At 48.6% G+C, this 20,061-nt stretch overlaps 2 protein-coding genes across 7 annotated transcripts in view; one reads left to right on the top strand and one right to left on the bottom strand.

Moving 5' to 3' along the window:
• The window catches only part of LOC126959657 (alpha-1-antitrypsin), a 401,225-nt gene that overhangs the window by 174,474 nt on the left and 206,690 nt on the right, over positions 1-20,061 (bottom strand). The gene's annotated exons all lie outside the window — the stretch shown is intronic.
• LOC126959666 (kallistatin) lies at positions 4,757-13,559 on the top strand. 6 transcript variants are annotated; one of them, XM_050799128.1, is made up of 7 exons: positions 4,757-4,845; positions 5,646-5,750; positions 6,308-6,460; positions 6,798-7,463; positions 10,309-10,582; positions 11,465-11,624; positions 13,052-13,559. In XM_050799128.1, exons 4-7 carry the CDS (start codon positions 6,815-6,817, stop codon positions 13,250-13,252), a joined length of 1,284 nt encoding a protein of 427 aa, XP_050655085.1. In that variant the 5' UTR covers positions 4,757-4,845; positions 5,646-5,750; positions 6,308-6,460; positions 6,798-6,814; the 3' UTR covers positions 13,253-13,559. The 6 variants fall into 6 exon arrangements, with proteins under 6 accessions (XP_050655085.1, XP_050655086.1, XP_050655082.1 ...); XM_050799129.1 differs by lacking the exon at positions 6,308-6,460; XM_050799125.1 differs by lacking the exons at positions 5,646-5,750; positions 6,308-6,460.

The raw sequence follows: 20,061 nt of genomic DNA, 5'->3' as shown, positions 1-20,061 counted from the left end.
CAGGGCTTTGGTTCTTCCCCTACCTGTGGAGTCTGCACACTGGATTTGCACCCTTCCCTGACTTCTGGCCAGGAAGCTTCTTGCCCTCTTCAAGTTGTTACAAATTTCAGCTGGAGACTTCCTTCTCCCTGTGGCATTTTCCCCCACACCTCTGGCCACTCTCCCGAAGGGCTCCTGTGGTGCCAGGCAGGAATAGCCTGCTTGGGGATCCAGCAAGCTCCCAGGGCCTTTCCCACTGCTTTCTCTACCCCTGTATTTCTCTTGGCTCTCTAAATTGACTCAACTCCAGGTAAGGTCAGAAACTTCTCCCACAAACTACGCCTCCATTTTCCCCAGTAGGGATATGTGTTTCATAGCGGAGGGTCTCCCTTTCCCATTTCCGCAGTTTGGGTGCTCACAGTATTTGGGGTGACTCCCGGTTCTGCAGGGGCAGTCCACTTCCTTCAGAGGGTCTGTGTGTCCTATCAGGATTCCTGGTTTGTTCTTGAAGTCATTTTGGCACTAAAATTCACCCTGCAAGCCTCCGCATGCTGCTCTGTCCATCCGAGTCACAGCTGCAATCTAGTCTTGCCTCCCATCCACCAGGATGATCCTGAATGAAGTCTAATTATTGTTTTTTATTCAACAGACCCTAACATAGGACTTGTTCTATGCTAAGCAATGTGCTAAGCTATGAAAGTTAGAGGGAAAGACACAAATTCAGGAAGAAAAAGGAATAAAACACTTTCCTTGCTTCCTAAAATCCCATAGTCCAACAGGGACATCACATGTGGTGGTCTGAAAGCATATCCACCTTAAAGATGACTCTAGTCTCAGCTCCTGTCCAACTGCAACCTCATAAGACACCCTGAGCAAAAACCACCCAGCTGAGCCCAATCAACTCCCAGAACTGTAGAGATAGCAATAATAATGACAAACAACTGCTGTTGTTTTATGCCACTAAATTTGGGGTGGCTTGTTTCCCAGCCATACATAACTAGGACATATGGGTATCCTGTGTATCCATGTATCTAAACGCCAGATAGAAAATGATGAGTTTAAGAGAGGGACAGAGAATTAGATGTAGAGTTCCTAGAGAGTCTAAACAGCCCACCTACACCTTTTAGCATTTCCAGACAAGCATCAAGCCCCAGTCCCCTGAGCCTCTCTAACTTCAGGGATACATATTGTGTTGCATGAGTGTTTTGTTGAAGCCCTGCACTCTTAAGATAACATGGGAGAAGCACTTCCCTCTTTCCTCTTTGTAATTCCTTCTCAGTCCCCACCTCTCACCACTTTTCAGTCCTCTTTCACATAAGTAAAGCATTTAAGAATCATTAAGAATCAAACCTGTTCTTGACAACCTACTCTGGAATTTTTGCATGGAGCTCTCTTTGGACTATACCATCTATAGTCTTTGTGCCTCCATCCAAACCAAGACTGGAAGAGCTTTGTTGTTGCTGTTCTGTATGAGCACATACCCATTTCTTACAAGACTGGAAGGAAACCAATTATATCTAGTCATAAGCTGAACACCAGGTTTGCAAATGATTTTATTTTCTTCTCCAGATTTTTTTATTTTCCCACATTTTTCATGATGACTATTATTATTACATTGCCCATCAAATTCAAAACAAGGACAGCCTTTTTAAGGGCAGATTAAATTCCTGGCTCCATTTGGAATCCAGGGAATGGGAAAGGGTTTGGGAGCAGTTAGCAGGAGGGCAGCATAAGTGGAGCCTGTGCTGGAATGGGAGACCAAGACAGCCATTGAGAAAGGGCTGGGCTATGATTTAGGATGCAGTGGAGCAGAGGAGGGTGTCAGGGAGTGCGTGCGATTCATGCCTACAGCACAGTTCAGGCAGCTTCTGGGATGCTGGAAAAACTGGCTTCCTGCCGGAGACATCAATGGTGTCACAGCAGCTGCCCCACCTGACCCAGTGCTATTTCCTAGGGGCAAAGAGAGACAGTCAAGCCCTCTTCTTCCCCACATCCACCCTGGCCTTCCTGGTCAGGCAACTGATCCCCGCTTCCTTAAACCAGTACTTGCCGAGAGTGTTGCAGATTTTAGGATCTTGCCACTGGAACACCTGAGCAGCACCTTTGAGCGGGGCCTTTGGCATCTCTTCATTCATTCATTCTTCATTCATTCATTCATTCATTCATTCAATGACTGGCTTCTGTTACGCATCTTCTATAGGCCAGGCCTGTTCTGATGTGCCCAGGTATGACTGTGGCACAATTCATTGTCCTCTGGGACCTTACGGATGATTAACAAGAAACTCTTGGCCTTCAAGATGTGATAGGCGAGGGTTCAACAATCCTGAAGCCTTCCCAGAGACCTTAAGACAAGAAGCAGCCAGACTGCTAGGCAGGACTGAGCCTGGAGCTAGCGACTGAGCCCAGCCTGCAGCCACACCAATGGCAGTCATTCCCTCCTTCTCCTGCAGGGTCCAAGTCAGTGGCTCCCATTACATGCCTGAGAGTTCTTTCCACCTTTCTTTTATATGGGCCTGCTCTTTGCAGGAAAAAATAACTGCCCTAGCCCACAGGGACTGCACAGACTTCATGGGATTCAAGAATCTCCCTAAATTGTAAAACATGCATCTGTGCATATTTCAGGGAGAGTTCAAAACTTTCTTGAGATAATCAGGAGCACAACTCCAAAAAAGTTTAACGACATGGTTTCAGCCATGTGTACACCTTTGGGGATAAATGAGTAATGTACAACCCATCTGGAATAATACGACGGACTAACTCACGCTTCCACTGCACTCACTATGGCCAGATGCTATTCTAGGACTTTACAGATGTAAGTTTGCTGACTCTTCTTGACAACCCTGAGATTTAGGGGCAATTATTACCCACAGTTTACAGATGAGGACACTGAGGCAGAATTAGGTAACTTAAGTAGTGGTGGAGTCCAGATTCAACACAGACAGTCTGGCTGTCCACCACTGCTGGGATGGGAAGGGAAGAAGGTAGCACCCATTGAGGCTGATGTGGGGCTCGGAAGGTTTGAGGGTGCTGCCTCTGCCCTTCATATCAGTTTTTCTGATTAGTGATTATTGCCTCTCATTTGGCAGGTGAAAACCTGAGGTTCGGAGAGGTGGAGTGACTTGCCTGAAGTCACACATCTCAGCAGTGAGGGAGCCTGTCTGATGCCAAAGCCCAACCTCTGTCCAGAGCGTCCCAGGGGCAGGCACTAGGAACTAAAGGGCAGTGACTGTGTGCTCATGGCAGGGACAAGCTGTCCATCCCCTGGGCTGTAGCCAAGTACATACTAACCTCTGGAATCTGTAGCATCAGCCCCTAACTCACTGAAGAAGCAAGACTAAAAGAGCAAAACCCCAGACTGTAGACCATTGTAAGGGGAATGATGTATTTTCATATCCATCAGAGCAAAAGTCCATGGCCATCTTTCACTCACTGACTCACTCAGTCAACATCCATAGAGCATGTCTCTTGCACCACATTCTGCTCTAGTGCATGGTACAGCAGGGAGCAAAGTAGGAGCTGCTATTCTGGTGGCAGGAAAGGTCTGTCCACATGGAGAAGCAGCAGGTGCTGGGAAGGAACATGAGCTTCATGTTCAATGGCCCCAGTGCAGACTCTGACTCTGGAATCTGAGCTAACAATGTCTTCAGGCTTACATTGTCTCATTTATAAATGGGCCACGCATAGTACTCCTAGAGTGTGTAGGCAAGAGAAAGACAGAGATGAGTGAGGGAAAGCGAGAATCCACTGAGGCAGTAGCTCTCACTCTGCCTGACCCGCCAGCTTCCTCTCTTGTCCTGGTGTTGACCCATTTTGGACCTCAGGCCAGCTGGTTCCAGGGCTGTGCTTGTGCTTGCTCTGCCATCCCATGTGTCTCCATCGCTCAGGGATCCCAGCCCACTGTGCTGCTCAGTGGTATATATTCCACTTACCTTAAGGCCCAGCAAGCTGGAAACACACCCAGAAAGTCTGCTAGAGGATGCCTGAATGGTCATGGTCATCTCAGTCAGGACACCCAGGGCCACTTTGCTCCCTGCAGTCCTTCCCCACATGGTGTGAGAAATGGCTGCCCCAGGAGAGTATAAAGGTGCAAAGGTGCAGAGGTTTGATTACTGGGGAGAGAACAATTCCATGGCTGAAGAAGAAAAATGCAAGTTGAATTCCTGGCCAAAGGAGGTTCCTGGTCCCACCCCATGCCACCCTTGCCCTGGGATGTACTGTCCTTATGGTATGACCTATGAGATCTCAGTGGACTCTATCCTCAGAAATCACAGAGTCCAGGATTGCAAACTGGAGGCCCTGCTGCAAGGCCCCGCCCACAAGTGGGTCTTGCCTGGCCTGTAGAGAGCTGGCTGTCTCCCCACATCCCCACCATTCCCCACCGTGGCACCATGGAGTCTTCCTTAGCTGGTCTATGAAGGCGCTGGAGCTTGCTGCCCTGTATGATCCAGCCCCTCATGTTGTAGGCGGGAGGTGGATGACTGAAGCTCAGAGAGGGAGTAAATGAGCTCAACTTCACACAGCCAGTGAGGGGCCGGGTGGAGACCAGACCTTCCAAGGGGTTCCCCGGGCCCTCAGGGAGCACCAAGCACCAGGCGAACCTCCATGCACTGTACAAACATGAAGAAGTGAACCCTCTTGGGGTTCCCCAGGTGGGAAGTGGGGTGTCTTCTTGGGAGGGGGTGAAGTAACTTCTGGTGAGTTTTCCTTGTCTAGGCAGTGCTGCGCCCGTGGCCTGTTTGTTAATAATTACCCGGTTGGGAGACAGTGGGTGGTACTGAGAAGGCCTGGTTTGACCAGTCCTCCTGGGCTTGACAAGACAGAGCTGAGACAGCTACCCAGGGGGTCCACTCCAGGACAGACTGTGCCGTGAGTAACCCTCTGAGACAATGGAGACGAGAGAGCCTCTAGAGGGAGGGTGACAAACTGTTCTGTTTTGCTCAAGACTGAAAATTCTTCTAGGACATACTTTCAGTGCTAAAACCAGGAAAGTCCCAGGCAAGCTGGGACACTTGGTCACTCTTGCTAGAGGTGAGAAATACTCAGGCTAGAAAGCCCCCGTCCTCAGATCTATGGGCACTGGTGGGTGACTGTGCCTGGAGACCCAGAAAAGCCTCCCCCAGGGACACACAGCTGGTACGGGGCAGCGCTGACTGGGGGCCAAGGTCTTCTGGCTCCCAATCCAGGTGATCTTGGGGAGTTCATGCCGGAGGGGAGGTGTGTCTGTGAGTGATGCGGTCCTGTGTATGTTTCTAAATGATCCCTCCAACTGCTGAGTGGAGAACAGAGAGCAGAAAGACTAGGAAGCTTTCTGCAAGGGTCTAGGTCAGGGGTCAACAAACCACAGCTTGTAGGTCAAATCTGGCCCACCGCCCATGAGCTAAGAATGCAAGATATAAAATATAAATATAAAATATAAGTGATAAGTATAAAAGGTAAATATACAAAGGGTTGAAAAATCAATAGAGGAACAACATTTTGTGACATAGGAAAATAATATGAAATTCACATTTCAGTGTCCATAAGTGAAGTTTCACTGAAACACAGCCACGCCTGTTCATGCATGTCTGGTCTGAGACTGTTTCCAGCTGCCACAGCAGAGTTGAGTAGTGGCAGCAGAGACTGTGTGGTCTGCAAAACCACAGATATTACTATCTGGCGCTTTGCAGAAAAAGTTTTCCGAGCCCTGGTTGAGGATCATAGCAGTGGAGCGGGGGAGAGGCTGAAGAACCTACAGGAAAGTCTAGGAGTTGGAGACCAGCTTGGGCAGCATGGTGAGACCCTGACTCTACAAAAATTTAGCTGGGTGTGGCTGTGCACGCCTGTGGTTACAGCTACTTGGAAGGCTGAAGTGGGAGGATCACTGGAGCTCAGGAAGTCAAGGCTGCAGTGAGCCATGATTACACCATTGCACTCCAGCTTGGGTGACAGAGTGAGACCCTGTCTCAAAAAATAAAATAAAATAAAATAAACCCAACCCTGCAGGCCATGGAAGTGGATTAAATGGATTGTGGGTGGATAGAAGGCTAGAGGCTTTTTGGCCTGACAACCAGATACTGGTGGGACCATTTGATGGGGCAGGAGCAGATGTGGGGGAAAAACTGGAGCATCCTGTCTTGGACAGATGTTCATTATGAAAAGGGTACCAATTCTATCCCCGCAACTTTGTCCTGATCCTCACTTTAATAAGTGAGGACACTTATTAAACATCCATGTCCTCATCTGTACGGGGTAACAATACAAAGACCAGTTCTACTGATCTCTACAGGAGTGGGAGAGTCTAACTAAATGGCATGAAAGTGGTTTGTAAACGATATAAAGCACTCCACAGATGTTTGTGGAGCAGACACTGAAATAAACTCTGATGATTGCCATCCTCTGTGCAAAATCACTGTGCTAATGAAATCAACTCATCTGAAAAAGAAGTGTGGGAGAAGCAGCACCTGAGTCTGGGGATGTGGGTTCTGGCTAGGATATTTGTCAGGTAGGTGACTTGGGTGAGTCACTTTGGGAGTCTTTGTTTCCTGCTCTGTTGGGTGAGAATGGAGTCTAGTGCTGTGCAGAGCTCACACAGGTGGGAAGCACAATGACATGATGGTTGCGAGGAGTGTGCCTTGTATGTCTAAAGCATTGCCATCCAATAGTGTTGCTGTCACCATACATGTGGAAGGTGGTGGGCGTTACATTGCCTTTCACAAGCTCATCTGCAGGAGTTGAGGGTGTCACTCATGATCTCTGGGTGCTGGCCCACTGCCCGCCTTCTCAGCAGGCCCAGGTGTTCTGCTGGGGGAATTTCCTGGGCATTCTCTTCCCTCCCATAGGCTTGAGAGTGCAGAGGATGCATCTTATCGACTACCTGCTCCTCCTGCTGATTGGACTACTGGCCCTTTCTCATGGCCAGCTGCACGTTGAGCATGATGGTGAGAGTTGCAGTAACAGCTCCCACCAGCAGATTCTGGAGACAGGTGAGGGCTCCCTCAGCCTCAAGATCGCCCCTGCCAATGCTGACTTTGCCTTTCGCTTCTACTACCTGATCGCTTCGGAGACCCCGGGGAAAAACATCTTTTTCTCCCCCCTGAGCATCTCGGCCGCCTACGCTATGCTTTCCCTGGGGGCCTGCTCACACAGCCGCAGTCAGATCCTCGAGGGCCTGGGCTTCAACCTCACGGAGCTGTCTGAGTCCGACATCCACAGGGGCTTCCAGCACCTCCTGCACACTATCAGCCTCCCCGGTCATGGGCTGGAAACACGCGTGGGCAGTGCTCTGTTCCTGAGCCACAACCTGAAGTTCCTTGCAAAATTCCTGAATGACACCACAGCCTTCTATGAGGCCAAACTCTTCCACACCAACTTCTACGACACTGTGGGCACAATCCAGCTTATCAACGACCACGTCAAGAAGGAAACTCGAGGGAAGATTGTGGATTTGGTCAGTGAGCTCAAGAAGGACGTCTTGATGGTGCTGGTGAATTACATTTACTTCAAAGGTGAGAGTCAGATCATTGGTGTGTGCTAAATCCACACCCCTACCTCCAACCCCCTAATTTGTTGACTGGTTAAATATATTTTTACAAAAGGGTAAGTAAAAAGGTTGTGTTTGATAGAGTTAAGCAGCCCTCAGAAAATGCAATGTTAGAATGTTGTATGTTGAAGACTCTGTAGTATTGAGGTTTCCATTCCTTCCTATCTTTAGACATATTTTCTTATTTATTTTCTTAATAAAAGTAATGTACAAAATGCATTCTAGCCAGTGATCATGAGTTGAATTGCTGGATTCATATCTGAGCTCAGCCTCTACCAACAGTGCAAACAGGTCAGCTTGTTTGCTCAAAGCAGGGATAAGACAAATCTCTACTTCAAAAGTTGGCTTTGAGGATCAAATGATTAACCCATGTGTATACTCCTTATAAAAGGATCTAAAGAGATGGACAAACTACAGCTCCTGGGCCAAATGTGTTCAGCCACTGGTTTTGCAAATAAAGTTTTATTGGCACACAGCCAGGCCCATTCATTTATGTATTGTCTGTGGCTGATTTTGTGCTACAATGGCAGATTGATTCATTACTGCAGAGATGGAATGATCTGCAGTGCCTAAAACAGTTAATATCTCTATAAACTTTTTTGTTTGTTGACCCCTGACCATTTTATGTACTCAGTAAATAGCAACTATAATTCATGTAATGATAACAATGCTCATTTTGAAGCTTTACAAATACGTAAAACCATAAAGGAGAAAGTAGACATAATCTCTAGTCCTACCACTCAGAGGCAACAAATGTTAATGTTTTAGCATCTTTTCTTCACCTTCCATTCACACACATATATGTCCACACAGTTGATATCACAGTGTGCGAACAATTTTGTACAGTGTGGATTAGTCAGGGTTTCATCAGAGAAGGAGAGCCATCTCAAGTCAATGGTAAGGAGATTGTTCTAGGAATTAGGCCCCACACAACTGTGGCTGGGAAAGTGAAGGTCTAGAGGAAAGAAGAGTTGGGAGGACAGAGAGAAAGTTGCCGATGCAAGCGGACAAGTCAGAGCTTGTAGGGGAATCTATATGCCGGGCTCATCCAGCCATCAGAGTGCCGCCATGGAGGGGAGCATCACTGCGTAGTTTCTGGTGGTAGCCTGGGGCTGCTGCTGTTTAGTGGGGTTAGAGTTGGGAAAAGGAGCTTGGAAACAAGCAGGGGCAAACTGGAGCACACAAAGCACTGCTGAGTCTGACCATCGTCATATCTGACCACCAGGGCCTTCAGAGAGCAATTTACTTTGAAATCTCACAGTTCTAACCAGCTTGAACCCAGAATTTACAGGGAATAAAATTCTAGGGAGCAACTCCCAGCCTAATGATTCAGCCAAATTAGTTATTCCATGTAATTTGCATGTGGAATTTTCATGCACTATTGAAAACTTTTTTAAAAAAACTTTGTTTTGAGGCTGGGCGTAGTGGCTCACACCTATAATTCTAGCACTTTGGGAGGCCAAGGCAGGCGTATCTTAAAATCAGGAGTTCAAGACCAGCCTGGCCAGCATGGCAAAATCCTGTCTCTACTAATAATACAAAAAAAAAATTAGCCAGGCTTCATGGCACATGCCTGTAATCCCAGCTACTCAGGAGGCTGAGGCAGGAGAATCGCTTGAACCCAGGAAGTGGAGGTTGCTGAGATTGCGACACTGCACTCTGGCCTGGGCGACAGAAAGAGACTCCATCTCCAAAAAAGAAACTTTGCTTTGAAATAACAAAACTTTTAAACTTAAAAAAAAAATTAACTAAGAAAGGAAGAGAAACAGTAGTACGGGTTTCACTGTCAGGAAGACATTGATTATAATCCCAGATCCCTTGCTTTTCCCTGGACGAAAATTCCTGGCATGGAGACCTCAGTCCATTCACCCTACCTGCCACCACCTCATTGCACATCGCCTGCTGTCCTTGCTTCCCTCCTCACACTGCATGGCCATCATTGTGGTCACTTCCTTGCAAACACTCTGAAGTCTTAACTTCCTTGGTTTTCCTTCCCTCTATCATACTTACCCTCCAAAACTGCAAACCTGCTTAAACCTAAAGGTCTAACTCGTCTACATCTGCACCCAGCAGCTGAATGTGGTTGAAGAAAAACATCCAACTAGACTGATGGTCTCACTTGATATTTGTGAATGTAAATCTTCATTGATCTCTCTACACTGTCCAACAATCCCACTTACATATCTTACATATCTCCACTCTCCAAAACTACTAAAATAACAGATTCATCCTTCTCAAATGTCCTCCCCACTCACGACTTTCACTGAAAAATCTTGTCTCACTCGTCATTGAGAAAATAGAATCAGTTAAACAGGAAATCTCTCATCCTCTCATCTCTAAATCTACTCACCTCCAAATCTTCTCACTTCCAAATCTACTCACCTCCCTGCATTTGAACCCACAAGCTCAGACGTCCTCCTCTCATCATGGCAGTAGTGACCCACCTCTCAGGGAAGGCCAACCCCTCTGCTCACACTCTGCTATCTCCTCTCTCCTTCTCAAGGATGCTTACCTAACAATGAACCCCTCTTTCCAGCATCCCTGGTTTCTTCTCTATCAATCCTATTCACATATTAGAAAATGAACATCCTCTGCTATCTCTCATTTTAAAATTTAAATGAGGCCTAAGGGATCCATTCCCCAGGCATGTCAGGTTTTGAATGGTCAAAATGGGACACCTTGATGAGCTCATAGGGCAGGATCTGGAGCTACTCTTTCAGTAGCTCGGAACACCAGGTGGCCTTCCCTGGCTGGAGGACTGACTCTGTGGCCCACAGATGTCCTGTACCTTCTTTTCATCTTCCCTTCAGCCCTGTGGGAGAAACCATTCATTTCCTCGAGGACCACTCCCAAAGACTTCTATGTTGATGAGAATACAACAGTCCAGGTGCCCATGATGCTGCAGGACCAGGAGCACCACTGGTATCTTCATGACAGATACTTGCCCTGCTCAGTGCTACGGATGGATTACAAAGGAGACGCAACTGTGTTTTTCATTCTCCCTAACGAAGGCAAAATGAGGGAGATTGAAGAGGTTTTGACTCCAGAGATGCTAATGAGGTGGAACAACTTGTTGCAGAAGAGGTAATCAGTGTGCTATGGGGGCTGAATCTACAGTACTATCCATCAAATATACCTTTCTAATGAAAGACAGTGCCCCAAAATAGGGAGTGATTGCCAATTATGAGAGAATTCTCACTTGCTCTGAGACCTTCCATGGGCTTCTGTTAAATGATGAACTCTCCTATTATATTTAAAATATGACTTCTCCCTCGTTAGTGAAAAAAGAACCACAGTAGGAGTTCAGAGTCCTGGTTCTAGACATAGCTCTTCCACTGCACAAGACTTGGGTCAAGTGACTCTGACTCTTGGGGGGTTACCTCTGTGCAATGAAGAGGTAGCCCCTCTGGCCCAGAAGGTTGACTAAGCTGCCATGGCGCGATTCAAAAAAACTCCATCCACCCACCCAAGGAATTAACAGGAAGGCTTCCCATCATGCTGGCTATGATTGGAAAAAGTCTTCAACCATATATAAGAAAAGCATCCTAGCCCAAGGGCACATGTGAATAGAAAAATCACACAACTTTCATGGTAGAGGGAATCCAATACAAAGAAACTAGCTGGTTCACAAAGAATAAAACCCACAGGGCTGTAACAGAGGCAAGGGCAAAACTGCCACCTGGCGGGACTTACATCTGTCTCCCTGGGCACCTGAACACCCACAGAAAACAACCTCTGAAGAGGGGCTACCACGGACAGGAGATCCCACAGACGGCAGGCCCTGAGGACAAAGGAACCTGGCCTTTCAACACCCGTTTGTGGGAGGTAGTCTGAGCCAAAGCTGTTTGTGGGGATAGAACTCAGATGGAATACAGCCAGCTAAAGAGGGCCACCAAGGAGGGCTGTGCCCAGCAGGGATCCTGGCTTGTTCATTAATCTAATGTTTTAACCCAATGCCCCTTTCAGGAATTTTTACAAGAAGCTAGAGTTGCATTTCCCCAAGTTCTCCATTTCTGGCTCCTATGTATTAGATCAGATTTTGCCCAGGCTGGGCTTCGTGGATCTGTTCTCCAAGTGGGCTGACTTATCTGGCATCACCAAACAGCGAAAACTGGAGGCATCCAAAGTAAGTCATCAACCCCTAGAGAACTCGGTGGGGCACTTGTGCCCATGGGAGTTGCCGGGTGATGGGGCTCCCAAGCTGCCCCATGGAGTCTCAGAGCCTGAGTGTGTTCAGTCATCTACAGACATCAGCATCCACCAATTAGCCAGCCCTGGACGTGGTGCTCGGTGCTGGGATATAGTGTCGAATCAGTCCCCCAACTCAGACAGCTCTCCCAGACGAGTCAGAGATACAATGTCTTCATAGAGAGATACATGCAATGATAGAAAATGGAGGCAGGGCCGGGCGTGATAACTCACACCTGTAATCCCAGCACTTTGGGAGGCAGAGGCGAGCAGATCACTTGAGGTCAGGAGTTCGAGACCAGTCTGGCCAAAATGGTGAAACTCCAACTCTACTAAAAATACAAAAATTAGCCTAGTGTGGTGGCAGGTGGTGGGCACCTGTAATCCCAGCTACTCAGGAGGCTGAGGTAGGAGAATCACTTGAGGCTGGGAGGTGGAGGTTGCAATGTGTCCAGAGATCAGGCCACTGCACTGCAGCCTGGGTGACAGAGTGAATGAGACTCCATCTCAAAAAATAATAATAATAATAAATAAAGAAAAAAAAAGGAGGAAACAGAGAGGAGAGACACAGCTGAGGCTGCATTGGGTGCATCTGTATGAGGGAGACTTCGTAGATGAGAGAAAGAGACTCAAGACTTCTGCTAAGGCCGGGCGCGGTGGCTCAAGCCTGTAATCCCAGCACTTTGGGAGGCCGAGACAGGCGGATCACGAGGTCAGGAGATCGAGACCATCCTGGCTAACACGGTGAAACCCCGTCTCTACTAAAAAATAGAAAAAACTAGCCGGGTGAGGTGGCGGGCGCCTGTAGTCCCAGCTGCTCGGGAGGCTGAGGCAGGAGAATGGCGGGAACCCGGGAGGCGGAGCTTGCAGTGAGCTAAGATCCAGCCACTGCACTCCAGCCTGGGCGACAGAGGGAGACTCCGTCTCAAAAAAAAAAAAAAAAAAAAAAAAAGACTTCTGCTAAGAAAAGTGCGCGAGGGGGTAGAGCCTTGGGTTTGAGCTGAATTCTGGTTCTTCCTCTTATGTTATTGAAGGGGTACTAGTTTCTGAATTTATATTCCTCACTTTTAAAATGGGCATCATACTGCTGACCTCATAGGATGGCTATGAAGATCAAATAAGATGCATGCAAAGCCCCGAGCACAGAGCAAGCATTCATTTAATGAGAGCTGCTGTGACTGTGTGTGGCAGGAGGTCTCCAGCTCAAAAATCCTCCCAAATGAAATTCTTGCTGTGTTATCCCCAAGAAGTGACCTCGCAGGCTATAAAGGGCAATGTATTCCCTAGCAGTTTCTGACTCTCGCAGTCTTGTCCAGGCCCCCTCCCGTGCTGGCTTGGAGATAATGCTTGTGATTTTCCTCCCAGAGTTTCCACAAGGCCACCTTGGATGTGGATGAGGCTGGCACCGAGGCTGCAGCAGCCACCGGCTTTGCGGTCAAATTCTTCTCTGCCCAGACCAATCGCCATGTCCTGCGGTTCAACCGGCCCTTCCTTGTGGTGATCTTTTCCACCAGCACCCAGAGTGTCCTCTTTCTGGGCAAGGTCATCGACCCCACAAAACCATAGCCCTCCCAGGGCTGCTCATCTGTTCCGAGCAGGAGGATGCGGCAGGGGAGGGCTGGGTGTGAGTAGTTCTGTGTTTAGAGTAGGGGACGAGGAAGACGCCGAATGTCCAGGAGTCCAGGACAGCAGGTGCTGGCCCGTGGGGAGTGGGGAGCGGCACTGAGATGGGCAGGGCCTGGACATTCCACACCCTGGCGCTGTGCAGCCTCTGGCAGAGCATCCAACCTCTTGGAGCAAGTTTCTGCCTCTGGAAAGGGGGCGGGCCCTTTCTACAACAGGGTGGTTGTTCCGAGTAAACAACACGATGCCACGAAGACCCTGGTTCAGTGTCTCGTATGTGGTAGACACTCAATAAATGCATCCTCTGCCTGCCCCTCCGGGGTTTGCCCCAGACTCCCCTGGCAGACCTGGTCCCAGACACAAGGTATGAGGAGCTCCAAGTCCCACTCCAGCGGGTTACCCAGGTTTATGGGAAGGGGACAGGGTGTGGGCAGTCAGCTGCCTCAGGCAGGGCTAGTAGCTTGCTCCAGAGCAGGGGCTGAGAAAGCCACGGAAGGGCAGACACCACCAGGGCGGCTTCCACAGGGACCTGGTCAGAAGAGCCCAGTGAGGCACTGCCCCCTCCTGTGGCTACGGAGATGTGGCCCGTGGCTCTCCCAGGACAGTGGCTGTGGCCACAGAGCACATTGCAGACCCAGAGGCTCTCGCTTTTGCATCCAGGCTCTGTGCTCTGGATCTTCGGGCAAATCCTCGCCCTATTGGCCCTCAGTTTCCCCACCTTTCTGACCCAGGTGGTCCAGCTCAGACTGGTTGAGTATGTGGAGTGGACCCACCCAGAGTCTGTGAGAATAAACCACCCCTTCCACAGGGCAAGGCAGGTGAATGGGATGTGGTTCTGTTTGCTCTGAGCCTCGGTGATGTCTGGCAAATGCACTTCTCTGGGCCGGACCCTGTGGTTTTCTTGGTGGCCAGGACATCAGAGGCAGCTGGGTTCCAGCACCATCTCCAGCCCTTGACCATGGACACGGAGTTCCCGGGACAGTAAGAGCTGGGAACGACCCAGCCAGGAAGAACGTCTCCTTTCCTTTTCCTCGGCCCATCTCACCCTGTGCCTTCAGGGCCAGCACAACAGTTCCCACACGCTCTCCTATCAGCGCTGATCCTCCTGCCAGGCAGGCCATTTCACTCCCACTCGGTGGCGTCCAGGTTGCCAGCATGTTCAAAACCAGAATTCCTGGGTTCAAGTCCCAGCTGTGCTCCTTAGAAGCTGTGTGATCCTGGGGAAGTCATTTCACATCTCTGGGCCTCAGTATATTCATCTATAAACTGGGATGATGATAACACTACTGACCTCATAGGGCTATTGGGAGGATTAAACAGTGACTGTATATGTCAAGTCTCACAACAGTGCTATGCAAACATTAGCTATATTATTATTACCCTCATTCCAGCAGCCCTGACAGTCAGTGCTGCCGCCACAGGCTCTGAGCTGGGGGTCTCTCCACAAAATCCCACTGCCATCTGGGGCCTCTAAACCTTTTTCATGTTGCCACTTTCGCTACTCAGGAAAATTGACACTGAATCCTCACAAGGGGAAGTTCCCAAAAGGCAGAAGATTTATAGGCCCTTCTCACCACAGTGGTGCCTGAAATTCCTAACTGAGCTTCCGGAAGTTTTTCTAAATAAGCGTTCAGCTCTCAGCTCTCCTCTCTTGGTAGATCTAGTATCTAGTGGGGGCGGAATCTTCCCCCAGAGTCTGTCCTGGACTGAAAGATTGGGCGCTGTTACTTTAGGAACAGCTCAAAGAATCTTCTAGGCTTTGGGGATCGTGGCTGCTTGCCATGTGCACTCTAGGGCGCTTGCTCAGTGTCCAGGAGGCCCAGGGCCGATACTGAAAACTCAGCCATGGACTTTAGAACAAGACCCAGCTGGCCCAGGCTCTTGGCTCTGGCAAGCGGGATGTCTTACTGTCACAAACCCAGAATTTTCACCAAGGAGAAGGTGACCAGGGGAACAGGCCGGAGAGCTGCCTCCAGTGTTGATGATTGTTTAAGAGTCAAAATATTCCAGTAATTGTGTGACATGGGGTTCCCTGGCCCAAATAGTGCTGCAACCACAGGAATAGGCTCGCTGCCAGGAAACCAGGAAACCGATATTTGGAGCAATAGACAGACTACTCTTGTATTGTGGAAAAGTCCTTGCAGAAGAGAGGAAGATGGAATGGGAAAGCCCAAAGGGGTTCCTCTCCTTTCCTGCCCCTAAAACACAGCCCTGAACTCGACATGAGTGCAGCGTCAGGAGAACTTGACGAGGAAATGTTCTGTAAAGGAAATTGCCTGGCGAGGCCATTTTGAGTTAGTTATACCAGCTCTGGGCTTCACTCAGGAGAAGCTGTCCAGTAAGTGCCTGAGGGCACCCAAGGCCTCTGGGGCTCAGGGGAATGCACGCCTTCGTTTCTACCCCTTGATTTTATTGGCTGAAAAGCAAACCTGCTAGCTCAAAGAGTGATTCATTTCCCCCTGTGCCTTCTGGGAAGTTGGATTCTGTTTTTCAACAATCAGGCAAGAAATAAAGTAAGGCCCAGGCTGACTCGCTCCCTCCTCTGCCCCCACAGAGGCAGGTGGGTGAGCGAATTCCAGAGTGGAAGACAAGCCTGAAAGAAGGCCAAGGTCTAGGGTTACTATGGCAACAGCATGGCAGGGGGTGGTGATGTTGAATGACCGCAGCCCTGATGTGATGAAGGAGAGAGAAAGGAAGCAAGTCATCTTTGACTCAGCCCTGAGAGTGAAGCCTCCTTATTCTGATTAATCTCAACCCTCCACTACTCAAAAATAGCCGATGGCTCCGTATTGCCTACAAAATAAGGTTCAAAGCCTCTATCTACAGTCAAGGCCCTCCCTGATCTGGTCACCTCCTGCCTGTTCTGCCTCAGTTCCTCCTCTTGCTCTCATGTACCCAGTGGCTGCAGTCACAGAAAGTCTTGTTTTGCCAGGTTTCCCATAGCGTCCCACCTCTAAGAATCTGCACTCTCTCAAGATCTCACAGAAACCCCTCAGCTCCCTAAGGCAGACTGTCATCCCACCATCAGAATGGTTGACCTGATAAGAATGCCTGCCCCCACCCCCACCGTCCCTATTAGACATTTCAAAGGTGGGGACCTGTTCACCCTGCATTCCCTCAGCCCACCTGGCCTCAGTGCCAACTAGATATGATAGAGGCCCAACTGGTATTTGTTGCATGAACGAATGAATAAATGAATGAATGGATAGAAAAGGTTGAGCCAGGAGCAAGGTCACCGACTATTTGTTCTGCATCACCACCCCTTGACATGGCCCTGGAATTGATTGGACAAATATTTAGTTCAGCTCCTCAGATTTCAAAACGCTCTTTTGGAGCGTTAAAAAAAAAATAAAAATTAAAAAGACTTCATGCGGGAGATCTTGCCTCTTTAGAGCAGTGCCTGAGTCCAGTTTTCCCATTGCTGCTCACCTGTGGGGTCTCTCATTTGTGTAGCCCTTGTTACACCACTAGAGAGGTATATGTCTCAATAGCAGCAGTGAGCGTTTGGAGGAACCCTGCATGTTTGTGAGTTCAGAAGTTATCTTCCAGCAGAAAAACAAGGTCTTTCTGTACTTTGCAACTGGGGGAAAGGGCAGAGAAAGCCAATGTGAGTGGCAGTGATATAGCCTAGTGGAAGGTGACAAGTTTGCGTGACTACAGTAAATTGGTGTGTAGAGAAATGCAGCATGGGTTTATTCAGTTTTTCATTCTTTCATTCAACAGCTAGTTACAGAGTGGGCTTTGGCCGTGTTTGAGATAGGAGAAAACAAACTTTTTCAAGTTCTCAACACTACAGTTCACCTCTGGTCACCAAAATGTGTATGGAATTTCTCCAACCACCAAATTGTCCAGCGGACACTAACTGGGTGTCCTGCAGTTCAATTCAATTCAATTCCAACACTTTATACCTGGAGATAACATCAGATCCCATCCGTTTAGGGCTCTGTCGCACTAGACTGCCCCCACTTCAGATGCCAGTTGCAAGTAGTAGGCTGTCACCTGTACTTTATGACCAACTGGCTATAAAGCGAGGTTCCCACAACTCCCTCCTCAGGTTCAGTTCATTAGCTAGGAGGGCTCACAGAACTCAGGGAAATACTTATGCTTAATGGTCTATTTTATTAATAAAGCATACATATGAACAGCCAGATAAATGAGAGTCAGAGGGCCAGGTATGGGGTACTGGGTACAAAGCTTCCATGTCCTCTCCCAGTGTACCACCTTCCAGGAGCCTCCATGCTTTCAGCTGTCCCAAAGTGCCTAAACCCTGTCCTTTTTGGGGTTTTTATGGAGGTTTCATTACATAGGCATGATTGATTACATCATTGGCCACTGGTGATCAACTCAATCTGCAGCCTCTCCCCCATCTAGGGAGGTCATGAGGAGGGGAGTGGGCTGAAAGCTTCAACCCTCTAATTCCATGGTTGGTTTCCCTGGTAACCAGATTCCTTATGAGCCTACCCAGGAGCCCACCAAGACTTGCTTCACTAGAACAAAAGATGTTCCTATCACCCTAGAAACTGCAAGGGATCCAGGAGCTCTTCATCAGATGCTCTTGTCACTCTGGAAATTACTAAGCTCTTGGGAATCAGGTCAAAGACCAAATACTAAACAAACAATTCTCTTAGTATCCCTATCTACAAGGGTGCTAGAAGCACTGTCTCAGGAACTCGAACCAGAGACTAAATGTATATTTCTTATTATTAATATGTCACCGTTTCACAGGCTGCTAGCCAGGAAGCCAGAGGGACCTCCCCAGTGTAAAATTTGGATTCAGACAAGGCTGCGGTCTCAACTTCTTCACTAACAGTACACTGTGGGGCAATTGCTTTACCTGTTTGGGTCTTAATTTCCTAACCTGTACATGGTGGTGTCCTCTGGGCACAGCGACCCACTGCAGCTGTGGCAGTGGAAATGGGAGGATGGACATGGGATCCGCTGAAGACACAGACCTGGGAGTCCTTGGCTTCTGACTCCATGGAACAGGTGAAGGGCACACGGGTCTGCTTCATCCCTGACTGCCTACGAGCAGGCCATTCTCGAAGAAGAGGCAGAACTAATATGAACAGCTCCCGTGCTCTGAGCACCTGCAATGGGCAAGGCATGGTGCCGAGTGCTTGCCAGGAGGTATCAAGAGGCCACAAACATCCAAGTATAGAACCTGGACTTTGGAGCCAGGATGCTTAAATCTAAATCTGAAATCCAGCAATTACTGAGTGTATTTGTTTGCTAGTGCTGCTCTAAGGAAGGACCACAAAAGGTGTGGTTTAACCAACAGAAATACATTGTCTCTCAGTTCTGGAGGCCAGGAATCTGAGATCAGTGAGGAAGAATCTATTCCACACCTCTCCCCCAGCTTCTGAAGGTTTTCTGGCAATCTTGAACGTCCCTTAAATGTAGGAACATCATCTCAATCTCTGCTTTCCTCCTCCTGTGGTGTTCTTTCTTCATGAGTGCTGGTGTCCAAATTCCTCCTTTGTAAAAGAACACCAGTAATACTGGAGTAGGGGTCCACTCTACTCCATTATGACCTCATTTTAACTAATTACATCTGCAAGGACCGTATTTCTAAATAAGGTCCTATCCTGGGGTACTCCGGGTATGGGCTTCAACACATGAATTTGGAGGGTCGGAGCAATTCAACTCATAACACTGGGTGAGGGACTTGGGTGGTCTCTCTGTGCCTCAGTTCCCTCACCTATGGAATGTAGATGACAATACCTAACTCATAAGCCTATCGTGGGTGTTTGCTGAGCTCCTGTATGTAAAACACTTAAGCTAGTGGTTCAGCATTAGTGCCTTACAAATGTTAACTGCTGTTATCTCATTCATCTTTTGTAACAACTGTGTGCTTTGGAACGAGGGTGACAACTGGTATGCCTGCCAGAGCTGGGCAGGTCACCCAAACAGACACAGTGGGCTGCTAGTGATGCGGCCCAGGCAGGCAAGACAGTAAGAGCCCCCATTTAAAGGCATTCTACTCTACATTGTTACATAATAATCTATGGCATGAAACTCACCTATGGAGGTGAAAGCTCCTTGTTGCTCTTGGTGTCAATGGAAAAAATCGACCATGAGCTACCTGGTCCTTAGACAGGGTTAACAGCTATTCTGAAAGAAGAATGCTGATTTGACAAGAACTGGGCATGAAGCCAACCATGTGGTCTAGAAAGGACACAATTTCCTTTAAGCCAAGGCCTAAGCCCATCAAGACTGAGTTAATGAGGCCACCCCACCAGGCCGGTGGAGGTCAGCCCTCACCAGCCCTGACTGGCTGTCTGGCTGCTGAGATGCTGAACAGGGCTGGAGAACAGACCAAATGGGGCCAGCCAAGTTCGCACATCCTCAGAGCCACCTGCTCAAGTGTTTAGCTCTCCTGGGGTGATTGACTTCAATGGGAGCACGGCTCCACCAGCACCTTGATTCAGACTTCTGGCCTCCAGAACTGTGAGTGAATTCCAATTGTTTCAAGCCACCCAGTTTGTGGTGATTAATTATGGCAGCCCTAGCAAGCTAACATTCCTCTTTTCTTCCAATTTCATAAGAACAGGTGTTGCTCTTCTTGACACACAGCTGTGTATTCTCTTGTTCTCCTGTTACCTGGGGGAGTCTCCTTCCATTAATAATCACCTTTAACCTCCCTTTCAGTTCTTCCCCCAAACCTGGGAAATCCCTCCCTCCAAGCCACAGCTCTCTCTGCCCCACCTCCTTCCCAGCCTTCTCATCAAGGAGCAATCTGCCTTGACCATCCC

This window comes from Macaca thibetana, chromosome 7 (assembly GCF_024542745.1).
Source record: "Macaca thibetana thibetana isolate TM-01 chromosome 7, ASM2454274v1, whole genome shotgun sequence".
Taxonomy (NCBI): Eukaryota; Metazoa; Chordata; class Mammalia; order Primates; family Cercopithecidae; genus Macaca; species Macaca thibetana.
Note: the sequence above shows the minus strand (reverse complement) of the source record. Positions and strands in the feature narration are given on the sequence as shown.